This window comes from Mirounga leonina, unplaced genomic scaffold (assembly GCF_011800145.1).
Source record: "Mirounga leonina isolate KUSES-001 unplaced genomic scaffold, KU_Mleo_1.0 Mir_53, whole genome shotgun sequence".
Classification (NCBI taxonomy): domain Eukaryota; kingdom Metazoa; phylum Chordata; class Mammalia; order Carnivora; family Phocidae; genus Mirounga; species Mirounga leonina.
Genome location: NW_023270807.1, coordinates 41,266,082 through 41,285,633, shown reverse-complemented (window position 1 = coordinate 41,285,633; position 19,552 = coordinate 41,266,082). Strand labels below are relative to the sequence as shown.

The 19,552-nt window shown below is 35.5% G+C and overlaps 1 protein-coding gene across 6 annotated transcripts in view; it reads left to right on the top strand.

Moving 5' to 3' along the window:
• IBTK (inhibitor of Bruton tyrosine kinase) overlaps positions 1 to 19,552 on the top strand; it is a 128,871-nt gene that overhangs the window by 23,483 nt on the left and 85,836 nt on the right. For 5 of the 6 annotated variants that reach the window (XM_034990792.1, XM_034990788.1, XM_034990790.1 and 2 more), the window contains 8 exons: positions 6,484 to 6,594; positions 8,678 to 8,848; positions 11,882 to 11,999; positions 12,085 to 12,265; positions 12,693 to 12,816; positions 14,606 to 14,783; positions 17,489 to 17,666; positions 18,869 to 19,468. In XM_034990792.1, coding sequence (XP_034846683.1) covers positions 6,484 to 6,594; positions 8,678 to 8,848; positions 11,882 to 11,999; positions 12,085 to 12,265; positions 12,693 to 12,816; positions 14,606 to 14,783; positions 17,489 to 17,666; positions 18,869 to 19,468 — 1,661 coding nt within the window. The remainder of the gene's footprint in view (positions 1 to 6,483; positions 6,595 to 8,677; positions 8,849 to 11,881; positions 12,000 to 12,084; positions 12,266 to 12,692; positions 12,817 to 14,605; positions 14,784 to 17,488; positions 17,667 to 18,868; positions 19,469 to 19,552) is intronic. The other variant, XM_034990791.1, reaches the window with a different exon arrangement.

Genomic DNA, 19,552 nt, shown 5'->3' with positions numbered 1-19,552 from the left:
AAATGAGGCAGAAGAGAGAATTAGTGATATGGAAGACCAAATGATGGAAAATAAAGAAGCTGAGAAAAAGAGAGATAAACAACTACTGGACCATGAAGGCAGAATTCGAGAGATGAGTGATATCATCAGACGAAACAACATTAGAATAATTGGGATTCCAGAAGAAGAAGAAAGAGAAGGGCAGAAGGTATATTGGAGCAAATTATAGCAGAGAACTTCCCTAATTTGGGGAAGGAAACAGGCATCAAAATCCAGGAGGCACAGATCACCCCCCTCAAAATCAATAAAAGTAGGTCACCAACCCGACATCTAGTAGTAAAACTTACGAGTCTTCAGAGACAAAGAGAAAATCCTGAAAGCAGCTCGGGAGAAGAGATATGTAACCTACAATAGTAGAAACATTAGATTGGCAACAGACCTATCCACAGAGACCTGGCAGGCCAGAAAGGACTGGCAGGATATATTCAGAGCACTAAATGAGAAAAATATGCAACCAAGAATACTATAACCAGCTAGGCTGTCATTGAAAATAGAAGGAGAGATAAAAAACTACCAGGACAAACAAAAACTAAAGGAATTTGCAAACACGAAACCAGCCCTACAAGAAATACTGAAAGGGGTCCTCTAAGCAAAGAGAGAGCCTAAGAGTAACATGAACCAGAAAGGAACACAGACAGTATACACTAATAGTCACCTAACAGGCAATACAATGGCGCTAAATTCATATCTTTCAATAGTTACCCTGAATGTAAATGGACTAAATGCCCCATTCAAAGACACAGGCTATCAGATATGCCAGATAAAAAAACAAGACCCATCAATATGCTGTCTGCAAGAGACTCATTTTAGACCCAAAGACACCCCCAGATTGAAAGTGAGGGGGTGGAAAACCATTGACCATGCTAATGGACACCAAAAGAAAGCTGGGCCGGCAATCCTTATATCAGACAAATTAGATTTTAAACCAAAGACTGTAATAAGAGATGAGGAAGGACACTATATCCTACTTAAAGGGTCTATCCAACAAGAAGATCTAACAATTGTAAATATCTACGCCCCTAACATGGGAGCAGCCAGTTATATAAGGCAATTAATAACAAAAGCAAAGAAACACATTGACAAGAATATAATAATAGTGGGGGACTTTAACACCCCCCTCACTGAAATGGACAGATCATCTAAGCAAAAGATCAACAAGGAAATAAAGACTTTAAATGACACACTGGACCAAATGGACTTCACAGACATATTCAGAACATTTCCACCCCAAAGCAATGGAATACACATTCTTCTCTAGTGCCCATGGAACATTCTCTAGAATAGATCACATCCTAGGTCACAAATCAGGTCTTAACCGGTACCAAAAGATTGGGATCATTCCCTGCCTGTTTTCAGACCACAGTGCTTTAAAACTAGAACTCAGTCACAAGAGGAAAGTCGGAAAGAACTCAAAAACATGGAGGCTAAAGAGCATCCTACTGAAGAATGAATGAGTCAACCTGGAAATTAAAGAAGAATTAAAAAAAATCTAAGGAAACCAATGAAAATGAAAACACAACTATTCAAAATCTTTGGGATGCAGCAAAGGCAGTCCTAAGAGGAAAGTATATAGCAATACAAGCCTTTCTTAAGATCGAGAAAGGTCTCAAATACACAACCTAACCCTACACCTAAAGGAGCTGGAGAAAGAACAGCAAATAAAGCCTAAACCCAGCAGGAGAAGAGAAATCATAAAGATCAGAGCAGAAATCAATGAAATAGAAACCGAAAGAACAGTAGAACAGATCAATGAAACTAGGAGCTGGTTCTTTGAAAGAATCAACAAGATTGATAAACCCCTGGCCACACTTATCAAAAAGAAAAGAGAAAGGACCCAAATAAATAAAATCATGAATGAAAGAGGAGAGATCACAACCAACATCAAAGAAATACAAACAATTAGAACGTATTATGAGCAACTCTATGCCAGCAAATTAGATAATCTGGAAGAAATGGATGCATTCCTAGAGATGTATCAACTACCAAAACTGAACCAGGAAGAAATAGAAAACCTGAACAGACCTATAACCACTAAGGAAATTGAAGCAGTCATCAAAAATCTCCCAACAAACAAAAGCCCAGGGCCAGATGGCTTCCCAGGGGAATTCTACCAAACATTTCAAGAAGAATTAATACCTATTCTTCTGAAACTGCTCCAAAAAATAGAAATGGAACGAAAACTTCCAAACTCATTTTATGAGGCCACCGTTACCTTGATCCCCAAACCAGACAAAGACCCCATCAAAAAGGAGAATTACAGACCAATATCCTTGATGAACATGGATGCAAATATTCTCACCAAAATACTCGCCAGTAGGATCCAACAGTACATTAAAAGGATTATTCACCACAACCAAGTGGGATTTATCCCTGGGCTGCAAGTTTGGTTCAACATCTGCTAATAAATCAATCTGATACAATACATTAATAAAAGAAAGAACAAGAACCATATGATCCTCTCAATAGATGCAGAAAAAGCATTTGACAAAGTACAGCATCCTTTCTTGATCAAAACTCTTCAGAGTATAGGGATAGAGGGTACATACCTCAATATCATAAAAGCCATCTATGAAAAACCCACAGCAAATATCATTCTCAATGGGGAAAAACTGAGAGCTTTTCCCCTAAGGTCAGGAACACGGCAGGGATGTCCACTATCATCACTGCTATTCAACATAGTATTAGAAGTGCTAGCCACAGCAATCAGACAACAGAAAGAAAGAGAAGGCATCCAAATCGGCAAAGAAGAAGTCAAACTCTCACTCTTTGCAGATGACATGATACTTTATGTGGAAAACCCAAAAGGCTCCACTCCATAACTGCTAGAACTCATACAGGAATTCAGTAAAGTGGCAGGATATAAAATCAATGTACAGAAATCAGTGGCATTCCTATATACCAACAACAAGACAGAAGAAAGAGAAATTAAGGAGTCGATCCCATTTACAATTGCACCCAAAACCACAAGATACCTAGGAATAAATCTAACCTTTGCCAAAGAGGCAAAGGATCTGTACTCAGAAAACTATAAAATACTCATGAAAGAAATTGAGGAAGACACAAAGAAATGGAACAACTTTCTATGCTCATGGATTGGAAGAACAAATACTGTGAAGATGTCAACGCTATGTAGAGCGATCTACACATTTAATGCAATCCTGATCGAAATACCATCCACTTTTTTCAAAGTAATGGAACAAATAATCCTAAAATTTGTATGGAACCAGAAGAGACCCTGAATAGCCAGAGGAATGTTGGGAAAAAAAAAAAAAAGCAAAGCTGGTGGCATCACAATTCCGGACTTCAAGCTCTATTACGAAGCGGTCATCATCAAGAGAGTATGGAACTGGCACAAAAACAGACACATAGATCAATGGAACAGAATAGAGAGCCCAGAAATGGACCCTCAACTCTATGGTCTACTCATCTTTGACAAAGCAGGAAAGAATGTCCAGTGGAAGAAAGACAGTCTCTTCAACAAATGGTGTTGGGAAAATTGGACAGCCACATGCAGAAGAATGAAACTCCTTACACCACACACAAAAATAGACTCCAAATGGTTGAAAGACCTCAACGTGAGACAGGAGTCCATCAAAATCCTAAAGGAGAACACAGGCAGCAACCTCTTCGACCTCAGCCGAAGGAACTTCTTCCTAGAAAGATCACCAAAGGCAAGGGGAGCAAGGGCAAAAATGAACTATTGGGACTTCATCAAGATAAAAAGCTTTTGCACAGCAAAAGAAATAGTCAACAAAACCAAAAGACAACTGACAGAATAGGAGAAGATATTTGCAAATGACATATCAGATAAAGGGCTAGTATCCAAAATCTATAAAGAACTCATCAAACTCAACACCCAGAGAAACAAAGAATCCTATCAAGAAATGGGCAGAAGACATGAACAGACATTTCTGCAAAGAAGACATCCAAATGGCCAACAGACACATGAAAAAGTGCTCAACATTGCTCGGCATCAGGGAAATCCAAATCAAAACCTCAGTGAGATACCACCTCACACCAGTCAGAATGGCTAAAATTAACAAGTCAGGAAACCACAGGTGTTGGCGGGGATGCGGAGAAAGGGGAACCCTCCTACACTGTTGGTGGGAGCTGGTGCAGCCACTCTGGAAAACAGTATGGAGGTTCCTCAAAAAGTTGAAAATAGAGCTACCATATGATCCAGCAATGGCACTACTGGGTATTTACCCCAAAGATACAAAAGTAGGGATCCGAAAGGGTACGTGCACCCCGATGTTTATAGCAGCAATGTCCACAATAGTCAAACTATGGAAGGAGCCAAGATGTCCTTCAATAGATGAATGGATAAAGAAGATGTGTGTATATACAATGGAATATTATACAGCCATCAAAAGGAATGAAATCTTGCCATTTGCAACAATGTGGGTGGAACTAAAGGGTATTATGCTGAGCAAAATAGGTCAATCAGAGAAAGATATGTATCATGATCTCACTGATACGAGGAATTCTTAATCTCAGGAAACAAACTGAGGGTTGCTGGAGTGGTGGGGGTTGTAGGGATGGGGTGGTTGGGTGATAGACATTGGGGATGTTATGTGCTATGGTGAGCACTGTGAATTGTGTAAGACTGTTGAATCACAGACCTGTAGCTCTGAAACAAGTAATACATTATATGTTAAAAAAATATATAAATATAGCAGGAAGGGAAAAATGAAGGGGGGGAAATCGGAGGGGGAGATGAACCATGAGAGACTATGGGCTCTGAGAAACAAACTTAGGGTTGTAGAGGGGAGGGGTGTGCGGGGATGGGTTAGCCTAGTGATGGGTATTAAGGAGGCACGTACTGAATGGAGCACTGGGTGTTATATGCAAACAATGAATCATGGAACAGTACCATCAAAAACTAATGATGCAATGTATGGTTATTAACATAATAAAATTTAAACAATTAAAAAAGTGGATTCCAACCTTCATGGATGATTTTGAGGGGTTCAAGACTTCATTGGGGAAAGTGAGTGCAGATGTGGTGGAAATAGCAGGGCAACTAGAATTAGAAGTGGAGCCTGAAGTGGGCCTGAATTGCTACCATCTCATGATCAAACTTGATGGGCTGAGGAGTTGTTTTTCATGGATGAGCAAAGAGAATGGTGTCTTGAGATGGAATCTACTCCTGGTGAACATGCTGTGAAGTCTGTTCAAATGACAACAGAGGATTTAGAATAGTTTATAAACTTAGTTGATAAAGCAGTGGCAGGGTTTGAGAGGATTGATTGCAGTTTTTGAAGAGGTTCTGCTGTGGGTAAAATGCTATCAAATAGCATTGCATGCTACAGAGAAATCATTCATGAAAGGACGAGTCAGTTGATTTGGCAAACTTCACTGTTGACTTGTTCTAAGAAATTGCCATAGCCATCCTCACTTTCTGCAAGCATCACCCTGATCAGTCAGCAGCCATCAACACTGAAGCAAGACCATTAACCAGCAAAAAGATTGTGACTTGCTGAAAGATCAGATGATGGTTGGCACTTTCTAGCAATAAAATATTTTAAAAATTAAGATATGTAAATCATTTTTTTTTAAAAGACACAGTGCTATTGCATACTTAACAGACTACAGTATAATTTAAACATAACTTTTATATGCTCTTGGAAACCAAAAATTTATTTGACTCACTTTACTGGGAAATTTCCCCTATTTTAGTGATCTAGAACCAAACCCACATTATCTCTGAGCTATGCCTGTATTTAAAACTGCTGTTGATTTTCTGTTACTTCTTTTTGATGAAGTTCAGTCATTTAAGTACCCTTATCTTTTGGTAAGAGTCTGTGAACATGTAATTCTGTGTCAAGAGGGCATGGAGGGTGTTGGAAAGATGGCAGGTAGAAAAGGAAATGGGAGGAGAGTAAAACTTGAAAACAGAGAATTATTTAAAGTCATGTAATGATATTAGAGATATATTAGACAAAATCAGAGATATTAAAAGGACATATTATCTAGCCATCAATCCCTGTATAGGGGATGTTGTTTTTTTTTAAAATACACTTAAGCCATTTCCATTATTTTCTTAAATAACATATATCAGTATTTGTTAATATTTGTGCTTCGTGTTGCACTGCCCAGTTCTTGTTGTTTGGGATTCTATAAAGTTGGAAAACAGCTGGCTACTGCTTTTTGTAGTTGAACATTTGAGATTTTCATTTCCTTTGTTTAGTCTCTTTTGTGGGTAACATATTCCTAATTTCTTTTTTGTTCTTATTCCCATTTGTCAATGTTTGTAGACATGGTTTTAAAATAAAGCGTATATATTTTTAATTTTTATTATAGAACATGTTCAAATTAGAACATAAAATAAATCCCCACTTACCCATCATCCAGCTTAAATAGTTAGCAGTAATTTATTTTTTTTATAAAATAAAGGATATTTTATTCAGAGAAATTTAATAATATTCTTTTGTTTTTTCTTAGGTGGTGCTTTGTAAATTTCATTCAGTGTTTCTGTCTCAGAAAGGGCAGGTTTATACCTGTGGTCATGGTCCCGGAGGACGTTTAGGCCATGGAGATGAACAGACATGCTTGGTAATTGAAATGTCATTACACATTTTAGGTAACTTCAGTAAAATTTCCATAACACGGAAACTTCAGTTAATTAAAAAAATATTATTTTTAATCTACTGTAAGCGGAGAGTAATATAACAATTGATAGTAGAGTTAAATAAATTAGTTGGGTCACTTGGGTGGCTTAGTCAGTTAAGCCTCTGACTCTTGGTTTCAGCTCAGGTCCTGCTCTCCGGGTCAGGGAATAGAGCCATGTTATGGGCTCACTGCTCAGCAGGGGCAGTAGGTGAGGGGAAGCAGACTCCCTGTACACTCTCTTTTTCCCTCTCTCTGAAATAAATAAATAAATCTTTTTAAAAAAATCAGTTTCTTGGTATATCATGTTCAAATTAAAGGATTTAGATATACCGAATTCTAAAGCATCAAAGGAAAATTATATTTTGTATTTGGCAAATACTGGGACAGGAGAGCATATAAATAAGCCTTAAAATATTTCCATAGTTGAAATTTTAAAAGTCAGACTATTGTTTTTTTTTTTTTTAAGATTTATTTATTTGATGGAGAGAGAGAACGCATGTGAGCACAAGTAAGGGGAGTGGCAGAGGGAGAGGGAGAAGCAGACTCCCCATGCAGGGAGCTCAACATGGCTTGATCCCAGGATCCCAAGATTATGACCTGAGCTGAAGGCAGCCACTTAACTGAGTCACCCAGGTGCCCCATAAGTCAGACTAATTGCAAAACCCTGGTGTTTTTTTGTTTTTTTTTTTTAACTTCTCATCAAAGTATTTGTGGTCTAAAAGTTGAGCCAGGGGACGCCTGAGTGACTCAGTCAGTTAAGCCTCTGAATCTTGGTTTCAGCTCAGGTCATGATCTCACGGATTGTGAGATTTAGCCCTGTGTAGGGCTCTGCACTCAGTGGGGAGTCTGCTTGAAGATTCTTTCCCTCTGCCCCTCCCCCTTCTTGCGTGTGTGTGCTCTCTCTAAATAAATAAATCTTAAAAAAAAATTTAAAAAGTTGAGCCCGTATTTTCATTGTATAATCACAAAATTGAGTCTTATGGTACTGAAACTTAGTGCTAATTGGAAGAAACCTAATAATTATTGCATTCAGTAAAGTTGCCTCAGTAGGTTTTTTTTAAGGTAAATTTTTTTTGACAGGATTACTGGTATATTTATCTATTAAAGGGTGCTTTAAAAAGAAGGGACAGCTATGACAACACCCATTTCTCATGGGTTCATTATGTTCTAGGCATCAGTGATGCTTTTCAAGCAGTATCATTACCTTGACTTAAGCCTCACAGCAACCCTTTGAGATTATAGACATTATTTTCATTTTATGCAGTGTCAGACTGTTGTTTTTTATACTTACCAACTCATTTACTCCTCACACCTGTATTTTCCTGTATTTTTATTTATTTTTTTCAATACATCAGTGAATACTTTGGCTGAAGAGCTCCCTTTATTTATACCAACCAAATTTGCACTTGGTGTATGATAAGGGCTCAAAAATCACTTGTTGGATTGAATTATTTTACTGAAATGTCCATACTGGGGTTTTGTATTTTACTCATAAACTAATGTCCATATCCTGTTAAACTCACTTATCCCTTGCTAAATTGTAGAGTTTACCCATGATAGATCAGCCATTTATTAGTCATGTCATTTGGATATAGTATCACCAGACTCTATTTGTATTTTTATATAAATGGTTAATATATTATAGGATGTGAGGGTGATCTGGTTGCGACATCTGTCACTCCATTGATCGCCAGGGTTGATTCAGCTGATCTGGCTGGCTAGGCAGGTGTCCCCTTCCTCCCTCACCTCTCCATGTGCGTCCCTCCCGAAGCTGCGCGCTCCGTTGAAGAGGACGGCCGTCCCTGATAGAGGAGGACCATTCTTGGGTCAGGGGTATACGAATAGCTGCGCTCCCCTGCGAGAACCTCCAAACAAGCTCTCAAGTCCATTTGTAGGAGAATGCAGGGTAGTCAAGTTTCCAAGACTCCAGACACATCCAGATGAGGCACTGCACGTGGTAGTCTGCCTTTCTTTAAGAAGAAAAAAAAAAAAGAAAAAATATATTAAAGTTAATTTTATTTTGTAGATCCCTAGGCTTGTGGAAGGACTGAGTGGTCATAATTGTTCCCAAGTGGCAGCTGCTAAGGATCATACTGTTGTACTGACTGAAGATGGATGTGTTTATACTTTTGGTCTGAATATTTTTCATCAATTAGGAATTATTCCTCCACCTTCCAGTTGTAATGTACCCAGACAGGTAAGCTTCCTTTTTAAAACAAGGTGACTATTTGCTATAAAACCTGTATGGACAAAAAGATGGAAGGTATTGATATGCAATTTATTTTACTTATATTTGATGGTATATACTTTATTTTTCACAGGAGACATTAAGCATTGTACAAATTAGCATTTGTTTGGAGTAAAAGAGAAGGCACTTAGGAAATTAGGCCCCAAAGTGCTTTAGTTTCAGCTTTTTAAGTATTTATAAGCAGAGGGGGATCCACATTTTTGCGGTTTGAAACAAATAATTTTGAGTCCCTCCTTAAGAAAAAATATGAAGTTATAAATGCAAAATGGCCATGGAAGTGAGTTACCCAGAACACTAAGCTTGCTGGCCTCATGGAAAATCTTCCTCTGCACCGAAAATATACATGGCAAGTTTATGTCAGGGGACATGGGCCCAAAAGCCACTGTTTATTCTAATTTCCCCCTCCCATTTGCACAGCCACTACCAGAAGGTACTCTTTACTCAAGGGTACTTCACAGACCTAGTTCAAAGAACTAGGACTGGTGCTCTAAATTAATATGTTGCTAGAATCATCACTCAATAACAAATGAGTTTTCAGCTCATAAAATTTTGTATTTCAGAGGTGAAGTTTCTTTACTGGTTTAATCTCCTGGATTTAAGATTATTACTAGATATACATTTTTTATTAATAAACTTTTAAATCTAATGCTTTTCCATTCTGGATGACTAATGAATCAATAGGAATTACTGAGAAGTTGTTAGAGGTAATCTCCAATCTGTGGTACTTTTTGGTTGGAAGATCCATTTTCTACAGACGTGGACTTCGTGGATATTTAATCATAGATTTCTTTACAAATGATAGATTTTATTCCTGTATTTATTCTTATTGTGTGGCTATCTTGGAGCTTTAGGTTGATATGGACATATTCAGTATTCTCAGTTACTTTTGCATCCCCAGGAGCCATTTGGCAATGTGCAGAGACATTTTTAGTTGTCACAACTGGGGGTGGGAGCGGAAATCGTGCTACTGACATCTAGTAGGTAGAGTCCAGGGATGCTGCTAAAACTACAGTTTACAGGGTAGTCCCCTACAACAAGGATTCATCTGGCTGAAAATGTCAGTAGTGCCACTGTTGGGAGACCCTGAATATGTCCAGTATTTTTTCTTTTCTTTCTTTTTTTTTCATTTTCTTTTATTTTTTTAATCCCCATCACTTGTTTCATTCATTCCCCAACCTACCTCCCCTGTGGTGACCATTAGTTTGTTCTCTACAGTTAAGGGTCTCTTTCTTGATTTGTTTTTGTCGCTCTCTTTTTTTCCTTTGCTCTTTTTTTTTATTAAATTCCACATATGAGTGAGATCATATGGTATTTGTCTTTCTCTGACTTTTTTTTTTTTCCCTCGGCATTGTACTCTCTAGCTCCATCCATGTTGTTGCAAATGACAAGATTTCATTCTTTTTTATGGCTGAATAATATTCCATTGGGGTGTGTGTGTGTGTGTGTGTGTGTGTGTTTGTGTGTACACACATCTTTATCCATTCATTTATTGATTGGCACTTGGCTGTTTCCATAGTTTGGTTATTGTAAATAATGCTACAATAAACATAGGGGTGCATGTATACCTTTAAATTAGTGTTTTTGTGTTTTCTGGGTAAATACCCAGTAGTATAATTCCTAGCTCATAGGCTAGTTCTATTTTTAATTTTTTGAGGAACCTCAACACTGTTTTCCACAGTAGCTACAATAGTTTGCATTCCTGCCAGCAGTGCAGGAGGGTTCCCCTTTCTCCACATCTTTGCCCGCACTTGTTGTGTTTTTTATTTTAGCCATTCTGTCAGGTGTGAGGTGGTATCTTATTATAGTTTTGATTTGTATTTCCCTGATGATGAACATCTTTTTATGTGTCTCTTGGCCATCTGTATGTCTTCTTTGGAGATATGTCTGTTCATGTCTTCTGCCCATTTTTTAATTGGATTATTTGTTTTTTGGGTATTAAGTTGTATGAGGTCTTTATATATTTTGGATACTACACCTTTATTGGATATGTCATTTGCAAATATCTTCTTCCATTCCATAGGTTGCCCTTTAGTTTTGTTAATTGTTTCCTTCGCTGTGTAGAAACTTTTTGTTTTGATGTGGTTTATTTCTGCTTTTGTTTCCCTTGCCTCAGGAAACATATCGAGAAAAAAGTTGCTACAGCCAGTGTCAGATACTTTACTGCCTGTGTTCTCTTCAAGGATCTTTGTGGTTTCAGGTCTCACATTTAGGTCTTTAATCCATTTTGAATTTATTTTGTGTATGGTGAGAGAAAGTGGTCCAGTTTCTTTCTTTTGTATGTTGCTGTCCAGTTTTCCCAGTACCATTCATTGAAGAGACTGTCTTTTTCCCATTGTAAACATTCATTCCTCCTTTGTTGAAGATTAATTAACCATGTAATTGTGGGTTTATTTCTGGATTTTCTGTTCTGTTCCATTGATCTATGTATCTGTTTTTGTGCTAATACCATACTGTTCTCATTATTACTGTTTTATAATATGAGGATATCTGGAATTATGATAACTCCAGTTTTGGTTTTCTTTTTTGAGATTGCTTTGGCTATTCCTGGGGTGCAAGGGTGGTTCAATATTACTACAAGAATCAGTGTGATATGTTATATCAATAGGAGTCATCTGGCTGAAAATGTCAATAGTGCCACTGTTGAGAGACCCTGAATATGTCAAATTTAAAAGTACTGTATTTTCTGATAGAATGAGAATGCCGGGCTTTACATATTGCTTGTTGACAGGTTGGATGATTTGGTTTTTCTATCAGGTCAATTTTTTATATGTTAAATCTGCTGATTTAAAGTGGCTACATCAAAGTATCTTGTGTTCTGAGAAGAGTTGGATTCTCAGTGTTAGTGCTAAGATCTATTAGTGAATTCTGCCCTTACTGGTAGTTAGTATGTGATATATTTGCTACTCTGGTCTACTGGATCTTTTAAAAATTGTACAAGTTCTTAATAATATAATAAACTGTCTTGCTTGTCTTTTTGAATAGATGCAGGCAAAATATCTGAAAGGAAGGACAATCATTGGAGTAGCAGCAGGCAGGTTTCATACGGTGCTGTGGACTAGAGAAGCTGTTTACACTATGGGGCTAAATGGTGGACAACTGGGTAAGAAATCTTGATGACAATATCTGAAAAATAAATTGAATTTTTAAGATGGATATTTTGTGATTTATTTGTGTAATTTTTTTAGGTTATTTGCCAGATCCCAATGGAGAAAAGTATGTAACTGCTCCTCGTCAAGTCTCTGCCCTTCATCATAAGGATATCACTTTGTCTTTGGTTGCTGCAAGTGATGGGGCCACAGTCTGTGTTACCACAAGGGGAGATATTTACTTACTTGCAGACTATCAGTGCAAGAAGATGGCTTCTAAGTATGTGTATTTTTGTAAAGAAATACAACCTTAATAATAATTCAATTCTTCCAGCAAAACTGAGTATCAGCTTTATGCTATGCTCTGGAGTGTCAGATGGAGAAAACTGGGCAGAGAAAATTTAAAACTGAAAGGGAAAGTCAAAAGTAGAGTAAACGTGTGCATTCTTAAGTGGGGCTTTAGGTGTCGCAAGTGTGTATATGTATGGGTAGTGGCATTTGGGAGGGAAGGACTTGCTATAAAAAGAAACAGCCATTATATAAGGGAAACTTACAGAAAGGAGGGACTAAGGTTATCAAAGGCCAAATCGTCTTACTTCACCTTTCACATATATCACCCTAGATTATTGTTTGATTAGTAATTTCTTTAAAATTGAGCATGTGTATTTTAGAAAACATATTAATGAAGAATTTTCTTTTTGACCTAGACAACTAAACTTGAAAAAAGTTCTTGTTTCTGGGGGGCGTATGGAATACAAGGTTGATCCTGAAAATTTGAAAGAAAATGGAGGTCAAAAAATTTGCATTCTTGCAATGGATGGAGCTGGAAGGGTGAGTGTATATTTATGTAGAAGTATATTAAAGTAATTTTGTTGTGAGTTGATAGCTATAAGGGACCTGATAATGTGAACATGTATTACTATGATAATGATTCCTATTGACTTTGTTTCTCTACTTATTTTTGACATCCAGTACTAATTAGTATGGAGCTGGTATTTCAAAGAAAGTTTGATGACATTTAACTAATGTTGCACAGTACAGCTTTGTTAAACTGTAGCTTAAAATTTCATTTACTGTGCTTAAAATGGAAATAAGGGATTTTGATATATTATTTGATATGTATACTGAGTACTGATGAAGATATCGAATTGCATAGATAGGAGATATTTTATATAACTGCTACTTAAAAAAATAAAAAGCTAAACAGGCGATATTAAAAATTTGTTGCGTAATTAGAAAATTTTTCCCAGATTTAGTTTTAAACAAATGTAGACATAATGTGTATTTTTAGAGACTATAGCTGCATTCCTAGATCACTGTAGGAAAAATCTCTAATCTCTTTCCATTTAAGTAGAGTTCAATTTTGTTCCCTATGCAAATATATCAGTACATTTCTCTAATGAAATTGTTAAATTAAAAATATAACTTAGTAACACAAAGAGTTTTACACTGTAGCTAGAAAAACACAGATTGCCTTCTGCTTTTTGCTTGTCAAATAGGAACATACAACGAGATTGTTTTCTGAGGTTTATAAAGTGCTATAAAATTTGACATTTTGGAAATTGAAGAATTAATCATAAAGCTCCACCTACTGGTACTTAACAGGTATAAATCTGTAGTCAATCATTTTAATATGGGGAACTATATTAGAATTAGAACTCTAATTTTGTACTAATGGAAGGAAGCAGTGGCATGGGATTACATAAAATAGTATAAAAAACATTTGACTCTAGGATGTGTTTCATTTATATTAATATGGATCTAGTGTATACCTCTGGATCATTACTTTCTGGAAAATTAGAATCTTACTATGAAAACCAGTCTCTGAAGGAATCAATCAGTATAGTCTTTTTTTTTTTTTTTATGTAACTTTTGAGTGATCTTGGCAGATACCATTTTGTGTTTTAGTTTTCTTAAATATGAGGGGAATTGAACTTTTAAAAATCATCAGTGTTAATTTTTCAAATGAAATCTTTCTTGGAATGCAAATATATGAAGCAGACAAGAGTTACTGTTCTGGATAAAACTGGATTGGGAAACTCAACACCATACCTCTCATTCTCTCCATCCCTGAGCAGCAGGTTCTAAGTCATTTCTCAGGAATTCTAAGGTTTGCAGAAGCACTTGGAAGCCATTGAACTCTATTAAGATTTTTCTGTCTGTAAGATTTTGTTTTAGTTATATAATTGGGTTATTCATACATCTCTTTTTTTTTTCTTGAGAGTTAAAGTTTGGATTTTCAATAGGGTGATTTTTCATTCTTCTTGCAAACAGATGGTATTACAAGTCTGATATCTAAGTTTTAGCTTTCATATTTTTGTTTTCCTTTAGCATTGTAGCAGATAGATTTGAGAAAAACAAGTAATATTGAATATTACTTCTTAAGAGGAATGTCTTTGAAATATATTTAATGCTTCATATTTGCTTGATGTACTTTTAATGAAAGATACAGTTCTTTAAAAATAAATTGATTTTTATAGTATCTTTTCCTGTGAAAGAATGAACATGGAAACATTAATCAGAGCTTTTGTTTTAGAGATATTATCTTGCAATTTCCCTTTTTGGTTGTTCAGATGATGTATGGGAATATATATTCTAATGTAATTTGGGCTTATTTTAGGTATTTTGTTGGAGATCAGTCAGCAGTTCTGTGAAGCAGTGTCGATGGGCCTATCCACGCCAGGTCTTCATTTCTGACATTGCTTTAAATAGAAAAGACATTTTATTTGTCACACAAGATGGGGAAGGATTTAGAGGGAAATGGTTTGAAGAAAAAAAAAAGAATTCTGAAAAGAAAGGTGAGTTCATATATGTGAATAGTGCATAAAGTACTTTTCAGTTAACCTTTAATTTCACAAGTGTTTCTCATTAGGTTTGACAAGTGTTGGTAGGTTTTTACCCTTAAGTCTCCTATTTTGATTTTGGTTTGCGTGTGTGCGCGGGTAAACAGTGATTTCAATTCACTTAAGTTTGGTTTTCAAACATTTATCTGTCTCAGTATATCCTGAGGTCATGGTGCATTCCTATCAGTAATAGTAGATGACTACTTGGCTCTAGGGCCAGGGAAGTATAAAGTTTAAAGAAAAACTTCCCAGATGCTTTTAAACCATCTTCCAAGCTCTATTTTTTCTCTTCTTCCCTAAATTGAGAATTGAGTGGCTTATACTATATATATATATTTTCCCGCCACTTGTATGTTTAAAATTAAAGTTTTAAAAGGTACATTTCATGGCTTAAAGGGAAATTACGGGAAGAATGAAGTTTTTATATTAATGAGAATTTTAAAAAATAAAAGTAGTTGAATTAAGCGGTTGCTAAATAGAGATGTTTTATTTCATTACTTGATGAATATAAAGGATAGCTTTAATTAAGGTGCCACCATTGAAAATAGAAGTTATTCATTATATAGTTCATTCTTAATTTTATCTGATTATAAATTTATACATTTTTGAATTACTTGAATTGTTTTTTAACTTAGGTTACCAACTTTTTTCTTTCATCCATAATTATTATCTGTTGATTTTTCTTCTGGAAAAACTAGAATTCATTTACCTATTCATAGTTCATTGGTCCCACCCTAGCCCTACTCACATGGACTACCGCAAAAAATAGGTTTTCCTTATTTGTACTCTTACTTCTTCTTATCTGTTCTTAATGGATTATCAGAATGATCTTTTCAGATCAGATTCTAATATTCCTGTGTTTAAAACTCTTTAATGGTTTCCTCACTTCCTGAACATTGTCCTGAAAGCTCCTGCTCTGACCCTTGTCTGTGTCTCTGAACTCCCTTTCATTTACCACTCTCCAGTCACATTGACCTTCAGGTTTTCAATTTTGTTTAGTAGTCCCAGGGCTTTTCCTAATTTTTCACATCTGAGCTTTATTTATACTTCATCAGAGATATTTTCACAGATCCCTCAATCTAAATTGAAGTACCCTGTTTCACTTTTCATATTCCCTTTGTATTTTCATGATGCAAGTCATTTTTGCTTGTTTTTATGGATTTATCTTTGTGATTAATTTTTCTAATGCTTATCTCCTATCGGACTCTAAGATGGCAAGGACCTTGACTGTTTCACTGTATCCTTAGCATTCAGTATATTTCCTGACACATAGTAGTCCCTCATTAAGTCATCTGTTAAATGAATAAATCAGTTATTGTATGCTAAGACATATATAAGGAACATTTATAATTATTCAGAAAATTATAAACATATTCTTCAAAATCATAAAGCCACAGTGAAGTGATTAATGATTTGTTGTATTTTTTCTTTCTTCTAGATTATGCAAGTTGTGTAAACATTTAAAGTAGATTTACTAGGTGTCAGATAATAGGGCTACGCTTTATTGATAGCAACATATATGTAAGATAGGCCCGTTTTCAGACATTCGTAAGTTTGTAGGGACAATAGACATATACATAACTATTTACAGTTTACAAATACTAATATGCATATGTTAGGTTTTTTGAGAGTGTAGAAATTGCAATAACTGAGTGTTTGGGGGAAGATTAGTGAAGCCCCATAAGACTGAAATACAGTGAATTTTAGAGAGTAAACAAAATGCAGGTTTGACTTGTAAATGTTGGAAGTTTTGGAATAGTATCTTAATCATATTTAGTGGTCTAAAACTGAATTCATGATCTCATGCTCCCACATTTGCTTTTTAATGTTTCCTATCTAAGTAAATGGTTACCTTTGACACCTCACATCCCCCCACCCCTACAGCTGATCAGTCACCAAGTTTTGTCACTTCTATCTCCCGATATTTCTGAAATCTTTCCACTTTTCTCCACTTTTATTGCTACAACTTCAGTGTATATTATTTATTCTTTTTTTGGACTCTTATTAAAGTTTCCTAAATGAGCTCTTTGTCTTTATTTTTAATTACTTTCAACATTCTTCCTGTTGCAGCCACAATCATTTCTTTGCATGCAAATTTCATACTTTTGTTTCATAGCCTTAATCCAACTTGTAATGATATAATCATTTGTTTAAATGTCTGTCTTCTCTGCTAGATTGTGTACTCCGAGATGGTAGGGACATGCCTGTCTTGTTCACTACTGTATCATTAGGGACAGACTGATGATCACTGTATCACAGTAGGACAGTGTGGTCACTCAGATATTTGGAAACAAATGAACATGCAAATTATGAAAATGCCCAAATTTACATATTTTTAATGCAAGCTGAGGAATTTTAGAAGCCAGTATAACACTGATTTGCTTTTTAGAAAGAACTTTGGTTGCAGTGTGGAAGATGGTTTGTTGAAAGGGATAAAATCATGGATAATTGAGAATTGACTAACCAAAATTTCCTGTATAATAAATACCTGTACATAGGGTGCAAAATATGTTGAAGAGAGAGAGGATATAGTTCTTCAAAAGGACTTATATATGAAAGATATTTCCGTGTTTTAATTGTTTTTCTATTTTCTTTACTACTAAACCATTTTAAGAGTTTCAGTAAAGCCTCCATTAATGGAAGTTTATTTTTCTTTTTAGCAGAGATTTTATCAAATCTTCATAATTCCTCATCAGATGTGTCTTGTGTCTCTGATATAAATAGTGTATATGAAAGAATTCGACTTGAGAAACTTACTTTTGCCCATAGAGCTGTTAGTGTCAGCACAGATCCAAGTGGATGCAACTTTGCAATCCTGCAGTCAGATCCTAAAACAAGGTACACTTGTGTATATTAAATTTCATTTTTGGAAGGAATAATCACTGGGCTTTCTTTTGTTTTCAGTAGCTTCTGGAGCAAATTTAATTGAAATGCTTTTGCCAAGACTTGTAGAGGCTTTAGACATAAAATAATGTTACCTGGATAACTCAAAGGTGGAATTTGTTATAGTGGGAATAATAAGTGTTTCTCTTAGTTTGTAAACTGATATTTATTGAAAACATTGAAGATATATATGCACAAAATTTATATCTTAGTACTTTATGATGTACTCTAGGTTCTCAGATTCTGAGAAATATAAATATTAAATAGTTTGCAAAAACTTCTAACACTTGAAATTAACAAAAGAAGAGATAGTATAGAGTGATCTGTAGGGTAGTGTGAATCTCAGTGCCAATCTTCTCTAAGTCACATTAGTAGAGAGATGACAGGTTAAGATAAATATCATGGGTTCTATTAGAAAGAAGTCCCAGAAGTAGGCTGACCATCCCTACTGGTTTGCCTAGGTCTGTCCCATATTTAGCACCCAAACTCTCATCTGCTGGGAAGGCTCTCAATCCAGGGCAAACTAGGAGGATTGTTTTCGGTACCTGGAAGGGTGAAATGTGGATTGGGAAGGTGTGATAACCATCTAAGAGTACTGAAAGAACCAGTGTTACGGACTGATTGTATGTCTGTATTTGTATTTATCTTTATCTTTACTTCCTGAGTTTCTAACCTATTCTGGTATTTGACCTGAAGTATATTTGGTTTGGAAGTTCTTTGTATATTTGGTTTTCTTCACTTAAAGTAAAAGGATAAAGGATAAAATAAAAGGATACAAAAAGGTTGAGAACTGTACTCTTTTTTTGGATGTTTTTAGTTTTATAGTCATTTCTGTTTAGTCATTTAAAAAATTTCTATGAAATGGTCATTTGAATTTATATTCTAGTGTTTCCTTGTAGAAATAAAAAACACTGCTTTCAAAGGAAAACTTAAATCTTGTCATTTTAGTTTAGGAGAAAAATATAAAAAGGAATAAAAACATTTTGAAGTATGATACCGTATCTAAGACTTTGCAATATTCTTATATTTTAGGAAACGCCAGGTTTTAAAATCTAATAAGTTTAATAACTAAAAAAGAAATTGTACTTTAAAAGGAGAATTGACTAGGGATGCTTTTTTTTTCATGAAAGTAAAAATGATTTTTGTTTCATTTCTAGCCTTTATGAAATTCCAGCTGTATCGTCATCATCCTTTTTTGAAGAGTTTGGCAAACTCTTAAGGGAAACAGATGAAACGGACAATATACATGATGTGACATTTCAAGTTGGCAATAGAATTTTCCCTGCACATAAATATATTTTGGCAGTGCATTCTGACTTTTTTCAGAAATTGTTTCTTTCAGATGGGACCTCTTTAGACTTTACAGATGTTTACCGGAAAGATGAAGATTCTGCAGGATGCCATCTCTTTGTGGTAGAGAAGGTTCATCCTGACTTGTTTGAGTACCTTTTACAATTTATATACACAGATACTTGTGATTTTTTAATTCATGGCTTCACACCAAGAATAAACTTTAACAAAAAGCCAGAAGAATATCAGGGCACTGTGAATTCTCATTCAAATAAAATGAATTGCCATGAAGATAATCAGAAGTCAGCATTGGAAGTTTACAGAAGTAATCAAGCTCAAACAGTTAATGAAAAGCAGAAAAGCAAACCAAAATCTTCCAATAAAAGGAAAAGTATTGGGGAAGATGATCCTGTAAGAATGTTGCAAAATGTTGCAAAGAAATTTGGTTTCAGTAATTTGAGTAGTAGGTATGGCTCCTCCTTAATATCTATTCTTGAACCTCATTATGTCCTTTTAAAAATTTTTCTCTTTTTCTTTGCTAATCCTCTTCT